The following is a 13,274-nucleotide window of genomic DNA, read 5'->3' as shown; positions in this document are numbered from 1 at the left end:
ACTTAAGTTTGTTAGTTTTGATGTTTTGAATTATTCTTATAAAGTTTTTCACATTGTAATTGTTTCTGGCTGAGTGCTGAGTGCGATTATTTCATCAGGGCTAGAACTCAGGACCCGCTGCCTTGAGGGACATCTAAGAGCAGTTTGGCAGGAGAAAGGTCTCCCTTGGGAGGTGGTGGACTCTCCTTCCTTGGAGGTATCTAAGCAGAGATCGGACGGCCATCTGCCATGGATGCTTTAGCTGAAATTCCTGCATTGCTGGGGTTGGGCTAGATGACCCTGGGATCCCCTCCTATCTCTCCACCCCTGAATTCTAGGAGGAGCTTCCTTGCCTCCTGCAAAGCCCTTTTCCCTGCAAGCTCTTCCTCTGGTTTCTGGCCAAGGGAGGGAGATGCTCAGAATCCAACCAAGAGCCTCACCCCCAAAAGGATATCTGGGCATTGGCGTAGCCAGGGGGGCACCTGTCCCCCTTAATCCATAAAAAATAATAAAGCAGTGGACAAACGAGAACAAATATTGGCCTGGATTCACCTAACCAGCCCCATCAGATGAAAAATGGGGCCTGCCCCCATTCCTTCCTCCTCCCCCTCTCCATGCCCCCCTGAACCCCTTTAATTTGGTTCCAGGGCATTGGGAGGGAACCTTCCCAGAACAGCTCACAAGGAGAGGAGAAAGTGGATCCTGCCATCAGGCAAACTGGAACGCTTATGTAGGCAGAATGACTTGGAAAACACAAGGTGGAGTACCACCTATTTGCACAAATTATGGATACCCATAATTAAAACGCAGAATAAAATAAGCACCCATAATTAAAATGTGCTGCAAAACAATCCTATTTACAGGAAGGAAACAACAGAGCATTGTGGAGCAGATCATATTTCTGCTGTCTCACAGGAGGACATTTCCCTTTTTCTTTTAGGGTCCAGTGTGCTTTGAAGATGTCGCTGTTCGTTTCACAGCCGAGGAGTGGGCGTTGCTGGATCCTGACCAGAGAGCTCTGCATAAGGACGTCATGGAGGAGAATCGTGGGATCGTGGCCTCTCTTGGTAAGGCTCCCTGTGGGATCCTCATATATGCCTGGAAATTCCAAAAATACCTCTATGGATCAACCTCATATATTTTCACAGAGCTCAACAGCGCCCCCTATAACACCTGGGAACCTAACACCCCCACAATAAAGAGTAACTTACAGTTTTTTCTTTGAACAATCTTCCTCAAATTATTCCTTTTTCTACCACGATTGGGCTGCTCTCAACTGCCCAGGCCATCTTAAATGTCAGCTTCAGAATTGTTAGGAAAGATAAGTAGCTTCAGGTTTTCTGTTTTTGTTTTTGCTCCTGTCAGTCTTGGGTTGACCCAAAGAGACGACTGACATTGGAGATGGAGGGGATGCCATGACTGGGCCAAACAAAATTCATCCCAGAGAAGAGGTAGGCTTATTGAATTTCAGGTAGAAGTAGCAGTGATGATGATGATGATGATGATGATGATGATGATGATGATACAGTGGTACCTCGGTTTACAAACTTTCCGGAACAGGACTATTCTTAAATCAAGGTACCACTGTAGTAATAGTAATAATTTTTATTTCTACTCTGCCCATCTGGATGGGTTGCCCCAGCCACTCTGGGCGGCTTCCAACACACATATAATCAAGAAACATAAATAATAATAATCTGATCCCATATAAAAAGAACATTAACTTTAAAATGAACAACTTCTCCTAGTGGCCAAAATTGTGGAAACCTATTTTGAAAGGTGTATTTCTGAGGTTTGATAGTTTATAACACCAGTTTTGTGTGGAGTAATACCATAAAATTATATAGGAATGGAAAGATAATTTAATGAAGGATGTAATGCAATGAATTTTATGAAGGAGTATTTATTAGAACAGCAGTCATAAAGATAAAACGTGAAACCTTTGGTAACCATTGGTAACGTTTAGCTTTAATTACGGCCTTACAACGCCTTCCCATGAAGTGAACCAAGTTTTTAGTTCTGCAGCTGTAATAATGGGAAACCAAGACTGAATTATGGCCTCTGTTAATTGGGCTTTATTGCTGGGTTGCTTCTGAATAACAAGTTTCTCTAGTCGGCTCCATAGATTTCCGATTGGGTTAAAGTTTGGACTATTCTCAGGCCATTCCAGCAGTGAAATATCATTAGCTTGAATGCACCTTTTGCACACAGCAGCAACACGACATAGAGGTGAATCCTGTTGAAATAGCAAATAAATATATATGTATATGTTGTCGTTTAGTCGTGTCCGACTCTTCGTTACCCCCTGGAGCAGAGCATGCCAGGCACTTCTGTCTTCCACTGCCTCCCGCAGTTTGGTCAGACTCATACTAGTAGCTTCGAGAACACTATCCAACCATATCGTCCTCTGTCGTCCCCTTCTCCTTGTGCCCTCCATCTTTCTCAACATCAGGGTCTTTTCCAGGGAGTCTTCCCTTCTCATGAGGTGGCCAAAGTCTTGGAGCCTCAGCTTCAGGATTTGTCCTTCCAGTGAGCACTAAGGGCTGATTTCCTTAAGAATGGAGAGGTTTGATCTTCTTGCAGTCCATGGGACTCTCAAGAGTCTCCTCCAGCACCATAATTCAAAAGCACCAATTCTTCGGTGATCACCCTTCTTTATGGTCCTTCTTCAGCGATCAGCCTTCTTTATGGTCCAGCTCTCGCTTCCATAGCTTACTACTGGGAAAACCATAGCTTTTACTATACAGACCTTTGTTGGCAAGGTGATGTCTCTACTCTCTCTCTCTATATATATATAAATGCTTCAGTAGCTGGGAAAAGATCACCTGCGGCACACTTCAGTTTGGGCTCAAGTATTTCGTTTATGCATTTTGGCGCATTTATATTCCCATTAATGATGCAAATTCTGCCCACACCTTTTGCTGCCATGCAACCCCAGATCATCACACTGTCTGGGTGTTTCACGGTCGGTGTAATGCAAGTAGGATGTAAATCTTCTCTGATTCTTCTCCTCGCGTATTTCATGCCATCACTACCAAGCAAGGAGATTTGGGTTTCATTGCTCCAAATAACACTTTCCCATTGTTCTGCTGTACAGTTAACATGGGTTTCATCTTTCAACCTTTTGTTGGAGAGATAACAATGGCTTTTCCCTTAGAATTCTAACATTTAGACCAGTCCTTGCACTCAACTTCCCATTACATTGCACCATATCGTCTTGTATACACCCAGATGATTTTCTTCTGTCATGTAGGCAAAGTCTTCCACAATTTTGACCACTACTTTATATCAAACAAAGCAACATTCAACAGAATCTCATAATAGATATGTTGGTTAATGACAAACAACACAGGTAATGAACACACACCTAACTTCTTACAGTTCTTTTCCTTTTGTTCCTGAGGCTCTAATCCCTTTTTGTCTCCATCGCAGATTGTGATGAATCGGAAATTGAGAACAAAGGTGACCATGATAAAATCCCCAGGGAGGAGAAGCCACGTAACAATTTGGAGTGTGGAGAAAGCTGCAGTCAGAGCTCCCATTCCACTTCCCATCAACAAAATATCATTGGAAAGAAAGTCTATCAGTGCATGGAATGTGGAAAGAGCTTCAGGAAGAGCTCCATTCTCACTTCCCATCAAACAATTCATACAGGGGAGAAACCCTATCAGTGTGTGGAATGTGGAAAGAGCTTCACTGATAGCTCCTCTCTCACTTCCCATCACAGAATTCATACAGGGGAGAAACCCTATCAGTGTGTGGAATGTGGAAAGAGCTTCACTGAAAGCTCCAAACTCACTTCCCATCAAAGAATTCATACAGGGGAGAAACCCTATCAGTGTGTGGAATGTAGAAAGAGCTTCAGGAAGAGCTCCGATCTCACTTCCCATCAAAGAATTCATACAGGGGAGAAACCCTATCAGTGTGTGGAATGTGGAAAGAGCTTCACTCATGGCTCCAACCTCACTTCCCATCAAAGAATTCATACAGGGGAGAAACCCTATCAGTGTGTGGAATGTGGAAAGAGCTTCAGTCAGAGCTCCCACCTCACTTCCCATCAAAGAATTCATACAGGGGAGAAACCTTATCAGTGTGTGGAATGTGGAAAGAGCTTCACTGTTAGCTCTCAACTCACTTCCCATCAAAGAATCCATACAAAGGTCAGAAAAACCAGTATACAGCTTTAGGAGTCAGGCAAATCCACAGCTTTTTAACCAGGTCTTTTTCTTATTGACATCTAATGCTATTTTAACATGTGATGTTTTGTGTTTTTATGTTTTAAGCATCCTGAGACCTGTGGGTGTAGGGTATACGGCCAGCTCTTAAATGCCTAGGGGTCTTTTTACCCCCCTATTAAATATTGGAGGAGGCCAACCCCCAGGTTTTCTTTGTATTTTTTCAAATGCAACATTTTATTCTTCTGCAACTTGCCATACAATTTCGCTTTCAATTTGCCCTTTTAAGAATTTTTTAAAAACCGCACAAAGGTCATGAGAAAAACAAAATACAAGAAAATACAAACGTGGACAGGTCCCATCTTTGTGGGCCAAATGCAAAAGTTGCTTTAAAGGAGGCTTTCCCAAACTTGGGTCCCCAGCAGCTCACGGGACTACAGTTTCCATCATCCCTCCCCATTGGTCCTGCTAGCTAGGGATGATGGGAGTTCTAGTCCAAAAACAGCTGGAGACCCAAGTTTGCTTTAAAGGGAAAGTAGGCTGGCCCTTTGACACCCTCTGCTGGCTAAAAGCACTGCCCCAGAATCTGAACCACCCCCAGTACTCCTAATTGGAATTTACAGAGCGCAAAACTGAAGTTTGATTGGCACTTCAACCTCTAGGGAGCTTCTAGGTGCTTTCTGCGCCACCTAGAGTACCCACAGAATTTTGGCTTCTACTGGCAACACACACAGGAGAACAAATGAAAGACAAACTTGGAAAGGGCCATACCAAATGGACATCCGGTGTGAAGAGGTCACTTTCCCCACTGCTGAACAATGCCACAGGTAGAGGAGACGGAATGCTAGAAGTGTTCTCCGGGGCAAGAGGAGCTGCTGGGAAATTGACCTACTGGCTCAAAATATTACTTTTTTAAAAAGTCGCTGCCATTATAGACATTGCCATTCAAATGGTGTGCATGCATCATGTGATTGATAGTGCAAGGCGGGACTTACCTGGCCCCAACCAATATTTTATTCAAGTCGGCACCACTGGGTCGGGTTGTTTACAGATTAAATAAATACATAAATCACCTCCCTTTGCAAATATTCCAGCTTGTCTATATCCTCATTTATTCTTCTTTAAAATTTATTTGCCCTTCATCTGAAGATTTTACATTATAAACATAGAGGATGAAAGCATGGCTTTCTCAAAAACAAGCCAAGCCAGAGAAATCTCTCCTTTTCTTTTTTTGGGTGGAGTTACAAACTTTGTTGATCAGGGGCCTGCTGTGGAAATAGTGCATCTCGATTTCAGTAAGGCTTTTGACAGAGTCCTCTGTGATATTTATGTGAGAAAGCTGTTAAAATGAGGCTGAAAAAGGTAACTTTTAGGTGGATTTGACTGACCGAACCCAAAGAGGACTCCTTCATGGTTCCTCCTCATCCTGGGGAAAAGTGACCAGAGGGGTGCTGCAGGGTTCTGTTCTGGGCCCGTTGTTGTTCAACGTCTTGATAAATGACATGGATGAAGGAACTGAGGGGATGCTCATCACATTTGCAGACGAGACCAAACGGACCATAATGGCATCCTCTCTCTTCTTCAGCAACAGACAGACAAAGAACAGTGCAAAGGCACAGCAGAGCGGAAGAGATAAGACTGACTTCCGTTCTTACACTTCCCAATCCTAGGAAAGTAAACAGGGGCATGTGACATACTAGCCACATATCCAGCAACGGGAGGAGTGAAGAATTGCTAACACAGCACACATGATTGGAAGTGATATAAGGAATAAAACCTGCTCCTTTTTCCTTATGGGGTACCCAAGGGCCCATATACAGTCCTTTTGTAGGTTCTCTATCGGTAGGAGAAAATAACAGAGACCGACCAGAGAATATTGAGAAGCAAAGCAGCCAGTAAGCCTCTTCTTTACTAACTGTTGCAACAGGGTTCTCCACCCACACGCAGGAGAGAGGAGGAGGACCCCGAGCCATGTGTGCAAGCCCTTATATAGACATTTTTAATTGCCCAACCTGGAGTCCAAGACCACCCCCAGAAACTGTCAGGATATGAGTACAACGCAGCTGCAAACTAGCAGCTCAGTGTTTACATCATATGAATCATAAAATCATAGAGTTGGAAGAGACCACAAGGGCCATCGAGTCCAACCCCCTGCCAAGCAGGAAACACCATCAGAGCACTCCTGACATATGGTTGTCAAGCCTCTGCTTAAAGACCTCCAAAGAAGGAGACACCACCACACTCCTTGGCAGCAAATTCCACTGTCAAACAGCTCTTACTGTCAGGAAGTTCTTCCTAATGCTTAGGTGGAATCTTCTTTCTTGTAGTTTGGATCCATTGCTCCGTGTCCGCTTCTCTGGAGCAGCAGAAAACAACCTTTCTCCCTCCTCTATGTGACATCCTTTTATATATTTGAACATGGCTATCATATCACCCCTTAACCTCCTCTTCTCCAGGCTAAACATGCCCAGCGCCCTTAGCCGTTCCTCATAAGGCATCGTTTCCAGGCCTCTGACCATTTTGGTTGCCCTCCTCTGGACACGTTCCAGTTTGTCAGTGTCCTTCTTGAACTGTGGTGCCCAGAACTGGACACAGTACTCCAGGTGAGGTCTGACCAGAGCAGAATACAGTGGCACTATTACTTCCCTTGATCTAGATGCTATACTCCTATTGATGCAGCCCAGAATTGCATTGGCTTTTTTAGCTGCCGCGTCACACTGTTGGCTCATGTCAAGTTTGTGGTCAACCAAGACTCCTAGATCCTTTTCACATGTACTGCTCTCAAGCCAGGTGTCACCCATCTTGTATTTGTGCCTCTCATTTTTTTTGCCCAAGTGCAATACTTTACATTTCTCCCTGTTAAAATTCATCTTGTTTGTTTTGGCCCAGTTCTCTAATCTGTCAAGGTCGTTTTGAAGTGTGATTCTGTCCTCTGGGGTGTTAGCCACCCCTCCCAGTTTGGTGTCATCTGCAAATTTGATCAGGATGCCCTTGAGTCCATCATCCAAGTCATTGATAAAGATGTTGAATAAGACCGGGCCCAAGACAGAACCCTGTGGCACCCCACTAGTCACTCTTCTCCAGGATGAAGAGGAACCATTGATGAGCACCCTTTGGGTTCAGTCAGTCAGCCAGTTACAAATCCACTGAGTGGTAGCATAGTCAAGACCGCCTTTTACCAGCTTCTTTACAAGAATATCATGGGGCACCTTATCAAATGCCTTGCTGAAATCAAGGTAGGCTACATCCACTGCATTCCCTTCATCTACCAGGCTTGTAATTCTGTCAAAAAACGAGATCAGGTTAGTCTGACATGACTCATTTTTCAGAAATCCATGCTGACTATTGGTTATCACAGCATTTCTTTCTAGGTGCTCACAGACTGTTTGCTTAATGATCTGCTCCAGAATCTTCCCTGGTATTGATGTCAGACTGACTGGGCGGTAATTATTTGGGTCCTCCCTTTTCCCCTTTTTGAAAATAGGGACAACATTTGCCCTCCTCCAGTCTGCCGGGACTTCGCCTGTTCTCCAGGAATTCTCAAAGATGACTGCCAGTGGTTCTGAGATCACATCTGCCAGTTCTTTTAATACTCTTGGATGCAGTTCATCTGGCCCTGGAGACTTGAATACATCTAAACTAGCCAAGTATTCTTGTACTATCTCCTTAGTTATTCTGGGCTGTGTTTCCTCTGCTGAATCATTTGCTCCAAATTCTTCAGGTCAGGCATTGTTTTCTTTTTCGGAGAAGACTGAGGCAAAGAAGGCATTGAGGAGTTCAGCCCTTTCTGTGTCCCCTGTTTGCATTTCACCATCTTCTCCTCTGAGTGACCCCACTGTTTCTTTGTTCTTCCTTTCGCTACAAACATACCCATAAAAGCCTTTTTTGTTGCTTTTAACCTCTCTAGGAAGCCTGAGTTCATTCTGTGCTTGAGCTTTTCTGACTTTGTGTCTACACGTGCTGGCTATTTGTTTGAATTCCTCTTTGGTGGTTTCCCCCCTTTTCCATTTTTTGTACACATCCCTTTTTAATCTTAACTCAGTTAAAAGTTCTTTAGATAGCCACCCTGGCTTCTTTAGGCACCTTCCATGTTTCCGTCTCCTTGGTATTGCCTGAAGTTGTGCTTTTACTATCTCCCTCTTAACAAACTCCCAGCCATCATGAACTCCCTTTCCTTTTAGTATTACTGTCCATGGGATCTCACCCAGCACTTCCCTAAGTTTTATGAAGTCGGCTTTCTTAAAGTCAAGAAATTGAGTCCTAGTATGCTTGGGTGCTCCTTTCCGCTGTATAGTAAACTTCAGAAGAGCATGATCACTCACGCCTAATGATCCTTCCACTTCTACCCCACTGACCAGGTCATCAACATGGGTTAGGACCAGATCTAAAATGGCTGTTCCTCTTGTTGCTTCTCCCACTTTCTGGACAATGAAGTTGTCTGCAAGGCCAGTGAGGAATCTGTTTGACCTTATGCTCTTGGCTGAGTTTGACATCCAACAAATATCCGGGTAATTGAAGTACCCCATTACTACTATCTCCCTTCCTTTTGCATGTTTGGCCATCTGTTCCAGGAAGGCATCATCTGTTACGAAAAAGGAGCAATGCAGAAGCGAGCTCCAGGTGGCTGGAATGGTAAACAGAAAGCTGATGTTTTGGGACTGTACCGTGGGAACCAGGGACAGTCTATTCAGTGCACTGAGCGCCGGATGTTAGCTCAGAGTGGCACATGACCCTGTACTGGAAGTACATGGGTGGAGTTATTCTCTCTCTGCAGTTGGGATGAGAGAGTACAGACATGTTTTCTCTGTACTGCTGGAAAGACAGAAATAAAACTATGTGAATATATTTCTGTCTGTCTCTTCCCCCCCCCTGGCGATGGGAGGGGGAGGAATGGTGTGTTCTTCTTCACGTTGGGAAGAATCGCCGAGGGAGACCTCCCTTGATCTTGCCGGGAGTCGCAGACAGGAGGTCAACAAGGATTCAAGCCGGGCACCTGGAGGGTGGCCAAATTCCTCTGAGCTTCGCTGGCTCTGCTGGCTTGAATCAACATCTGGTAGCAATGCCGATGGCTAATGATCCATGTGAATCAGCATGAGAGGTGAGAGGTCGATGAATCGTTGCCATCCTCTGCACCTAAGGAGATAAAGGAAGCGTCTGCCTGCAGCCAGAAGCTGAAACAGACAGCTGGACACCGAGAGGCAAAGGAGCCCCAAAAGGTATGCTGAATTTCGGGCTAAAGAGAGTGAACGCAGAAAGATTTATTCTCTGGTTCACAAGAAAGAGCTGCGTTTAAGAAAACAGCTCTGAAAGAAAGGCTTGCATACCAGGAATTCTTGTGGCTGATAAACATTCCCGTCCCGAGCAGGTTGCTAGGCAACGACAGCCAGAAGGCTTGGAAAGTTACAAATGGCTCAGAGAGCCTGGGAAGAGGAATTGTTTTGACTACCTATGCAGCTATTGAAAACAGCGTGCGGTTTGCCTGCCTGTAAAAAGCAGTAAACAGCCCAGAAGAGAACTTTTGGATTTTACTGGCTTGAGAAGTGAGAGCTGACCCTTGGATTCAGCATGGATTCCAAGAAGGGGGGAGGCTTACCCTATCCACCTCCCCTGAGTGCCGTGGTTCTGGATGACCACAACCGGCTTGCTGCACTGGAAGTAAAGGACAGGGGGAGGGAGGAACGGAGTTCTAATTCCCCCACAGATGAGGCTACTGGAGAGAAAGCTCTAGCCTTGAACGTTGTCCAATGTTACAATTGTGGACAGGCTGGGCATCTTCAGCGGAACTGTAAGAAGCCACGTCAGCCAAAAGGAGCGAAGGGCCGCTCAGCAAAGCCTGAGGCGTCAGGCAAAGGTCATACCAAGCCTATGGTGAAACCTGCAAAGGCTTTGATGGCGAAAGGAACCACGCCAGATGTTGGGAACGCGTTTGTAATCGACACTGGAGCGACCGTTCATATGTCCCCACACAAAGGACTCTTTTCAACGTTTAAGAAGCAAAGCTTCGCTGTGAAACAGGCCAATGGTCAGGAGCTAGAAGCGACCGGGGTAGGGACTGTGTATCTTAAGAGTCTGAACTTGACTGTAAACAATGTTTACTTGGTTCCTGAATTGAAGTACAATCTGCTGAGTGTTTCACAGATTGCAAAGAGAGGACTGAGACTGTCCTATGATGCTGAGAGCTGCAAGATCTACAAAGATGGAGAGTTATTTCTTTCTGCCAGAGAGAAAGATGGATTATATTTGTTGACTTTTGACCAAAGTGATTACATGGAATGTAATTCATCTGTGTCTAACTTAGTTTCTCTTGCAGGTGTGAGCAAGAAGAAGACCGGAGTCAACAGAGCATTTCAGCGGGTGTATGCTGATGTGATTGGTCCTCTAGAACCATCTAGAGGCAATGCAAGATATTATCTTGTGTGTGTGGATCATTTCTCTAACTTTGTCTGGATTTATGTGTTGACAAAGCCACAGGAAGCCTTGGAGAGGTTTCAAGAGTTTTGTGACAAGGTTAAAAGTATGCATGATGCTAACATTGATTGTCTATTCACAGACGAGAAGCAGATTTTTCTTTTACAGGATTTCCAGAGGTTCCTGCAGAAGAAAGGGATAAGACACAAGATTGCTGTTTCAGCGGAAGCGTGGAACAGGGGTGTCTGTGTACGGGTGAACAAAGAATTGCAAAAGGGGATGGATGCGCAATTGCTTAGTTCACATCTGCCACATGAGTTCTGGGCCGAGTCTCTAATGTCGTTCTGTTATACGAAGATGAGAAAGGTTTCAAAAGAGTTGGGAAGTTCTCCTTTTGAGAAACTGTTCCATAGAAAACCTTCTGTTGCCCATTTCAAGGTTTTTGGGTCTCATGTGAGGACAGAAGCTCCAGGTGGAGTAAAGAATGCCAGAGGCATTTTTGTGGGGTATGAAAAGGGTCTCTACAGAGTAATTTTGTCTGAATCTGGTCAGGTGATTCTCACAAAATTTCTAGAGAGTGCTCCTGAACAGGAGAGAGTGATAGTACACACATTTCCCACAGAGGACGATTCAGATGATGATGTTGATTTTACAGATTACAGTGGTACTGAGAGCGACACTGATAGCTCGGAGAGCTCAGTCGTCACAGTCATTGAGAGGAAATCTCACACAATGGATAGGCCTTCACAGGTGAAGGATGAACCACTGTTTACCATTGGAACTGGTTCTCCAAAGAGTCCAGTGAGTCCAGTGAGCAGAGAGGATCAGCACCTCATACGTAGGTCTGAGAGAGTTACAAAGGGTCAACCACCCAAGAGGTACTCGAAAGAGTTTGCTAACTTAGCTGTTGCATGAGTTGCTGTTGTACACAACCGAGGACAGGTTGGAGCTGTGTCTAAGTCAGAGACAAAGACACAACAGAGAGTTGCTAGCCAAGGTAATGCAGATGCACTCATTCCTTGGAAGCCAAACAACCAGAGAGGTACACTGGGGAAACCAGTGGCGGGGAGTTACAAGGGTGGAACTAAAACAACAGGGGAGTGTTATGTGTATAACAACTGTTTGTTTTCTTCTCTGGATCACGCTTTGCTTGCCGCAACACGCATTGATTCTTTTGGGGGAGGATGTTACGAAAAAGGAGCAATGCAGAAGCGAGCTCCAGGTGGCTGGAATGGTAAACAGAAAGCTGATGTTTTGGGACTGTACCGTGGGAACCAGGGACAGTCTATTCAGTGCACTGAGCGCCGGATGTTAGCTCAGAGTGGCACATGACCCTGTACTGGAAGTACATGGGTGGAGTTATTCTCTCTCTGCAGTTGGGATGAGAGAGTACAGACATGTTTTCTCTGTACTGCTGGAAAGACAGAAATAAAAGTATGTGAATATATTTCTGTCTGTCTCTTTCCCCCCCCCCTGGCGATGGGAGGGGGAGGAATGGTGTGTTCTTCTTCACGTTGGGAAGAATCGCCGAGGGAGACCTCCCTTGATCTTGCCGGGAGTCGCAGACAGGAGGTCAACAAGGATTCAAGCCGGGCACCTGGAGGGTGGCCAAATTCCTCTGAGCTTCGCTGGCTCTGCTGGCTTGAATCCGTTTGGCTTGGGGATCTATAGTAAACTCCCACAATGAGGTCACTGTTATTCTTCTCTCCCTTAATTTTGACCCAAATGCTCTCACTTTGGCTTTGAGGTTCTAAATCTTGGATCTCTTCACAGGTATACACATCCCTGCTAAGTGGATGTGTATGATGTGGCTAGTCCTGGGAAAGAATATTCCAGGCAGTTCACGGGATTCACAAGGCTTTGTTCTCAGTGTAATATGAGACCTTCCTGTTTCGTATGTGAAGGAAGTCTGTGTCACTTGCTCGGAGGAGACTGAACTGATCGGAGATGTTTTTTGTAGAAATGTACAGTCAGAAATAAACAAGATGTAAAAAGCCTTTCTGACTATCTTTTTTCCCCTGCTGGTATGCAAAGGGGCAAAGGGGGTGTACATCTTCCATTCCGGGGGATGTCGCCTATCAAGATCTCCCTGGACTGTCCGGGATGTCAGCCAGAGAGGATCTCCGGTAAACAGGCCCCGGGAGCAGGGAGAGAGGCCAGCCTCTCCCGAGGGGGCAAGTTTTCCAACAGAAACATCATACATACATCACAGAAAAGGCGGTCTACAACAGAAATCTGAGTGTTGTTTTTACCTTGTCTGCCAGGATACCTGTTAATGGTCACTTGACTAGATTACCTGGGAAGGCTGGCTATTCTTTTGTAATGATAATACTTCATTCCTGAGCCAGGTCACAGGCTCACCCTATTCACACCTTAAATGTGCCCTTAAGGCAGGATTTGTGAGGACAGAGACAATGGGAAGGTTTCTGCATTTCCTTCAACCTTGTAGAGAAATATTTGAGGTGACTGAAAGAGTCAAAGAGTCAAAATGGCTTTAGGACTTTTCCTGTGGGTTTTGGACATGTGGTTTATATATTTATATATGTGTTTGCTTGGTACATTTAGATCTCTCTCTCTCTCTCTCTCTCTCTCTCTCTCTCTCCTAAAAATTCTTATAACAATTCCCCCCTTTGGGGATATAATTTTTTTCTAAAAAATTTCTGCCCCACAAATAATAACCTGGTATGTTGTAAATGGATGCCTTCGTTTAAA

At 44.9% G+C, this 13,274-nt stretch overlaps 1 protein-coding gene across 1 annotated transcript; it reads left to right on the top strand.

Annotated features, from left to right (window-relative positions):
* Positions 1-900: 900 nt before the first annotated feature.
* Positions 901-4,232, top strand: LOC128412146 (gastrula zinc finger protein XlCGF49.1-like). Its single transcript, XM_053385006.1, has 2 exons — positions 901-1,046; positions 3,412-4,232. The coding sequence occupies exons 1-2, from the start codon at positions 1,013-1,015 to the stop codon at positions 4,164-4,166; spliced, it is 789 nt and encodes a 262-aa protein (XP_053240981.1). The 5' UTR covers positions 901-1,012; the 3' UTR covers positions 4,167-4,232.
* Positions 4,233-13,274: the final 9,042 nt, after the last annotated feature.

This window comes from Podarcis raffonei, chromosome 4, assembly GCF_027172205.1.
Source record: "Podarcis raffonei isolate rPodRaf1 chromosome 4, rPodRaf1.pri, whole genome shotgun sequence".
Lineage (NCBI taxonomy): Eukaryota > Metazoa > Chordata > Lepidosauria > Squamata > Lacertidae > Podarcis > Podarcis raffonei.
Note: the sequence above shows the minus strand (reverse complement) of the source record. Positions and strands in the feature narration are given on the sequence as shown.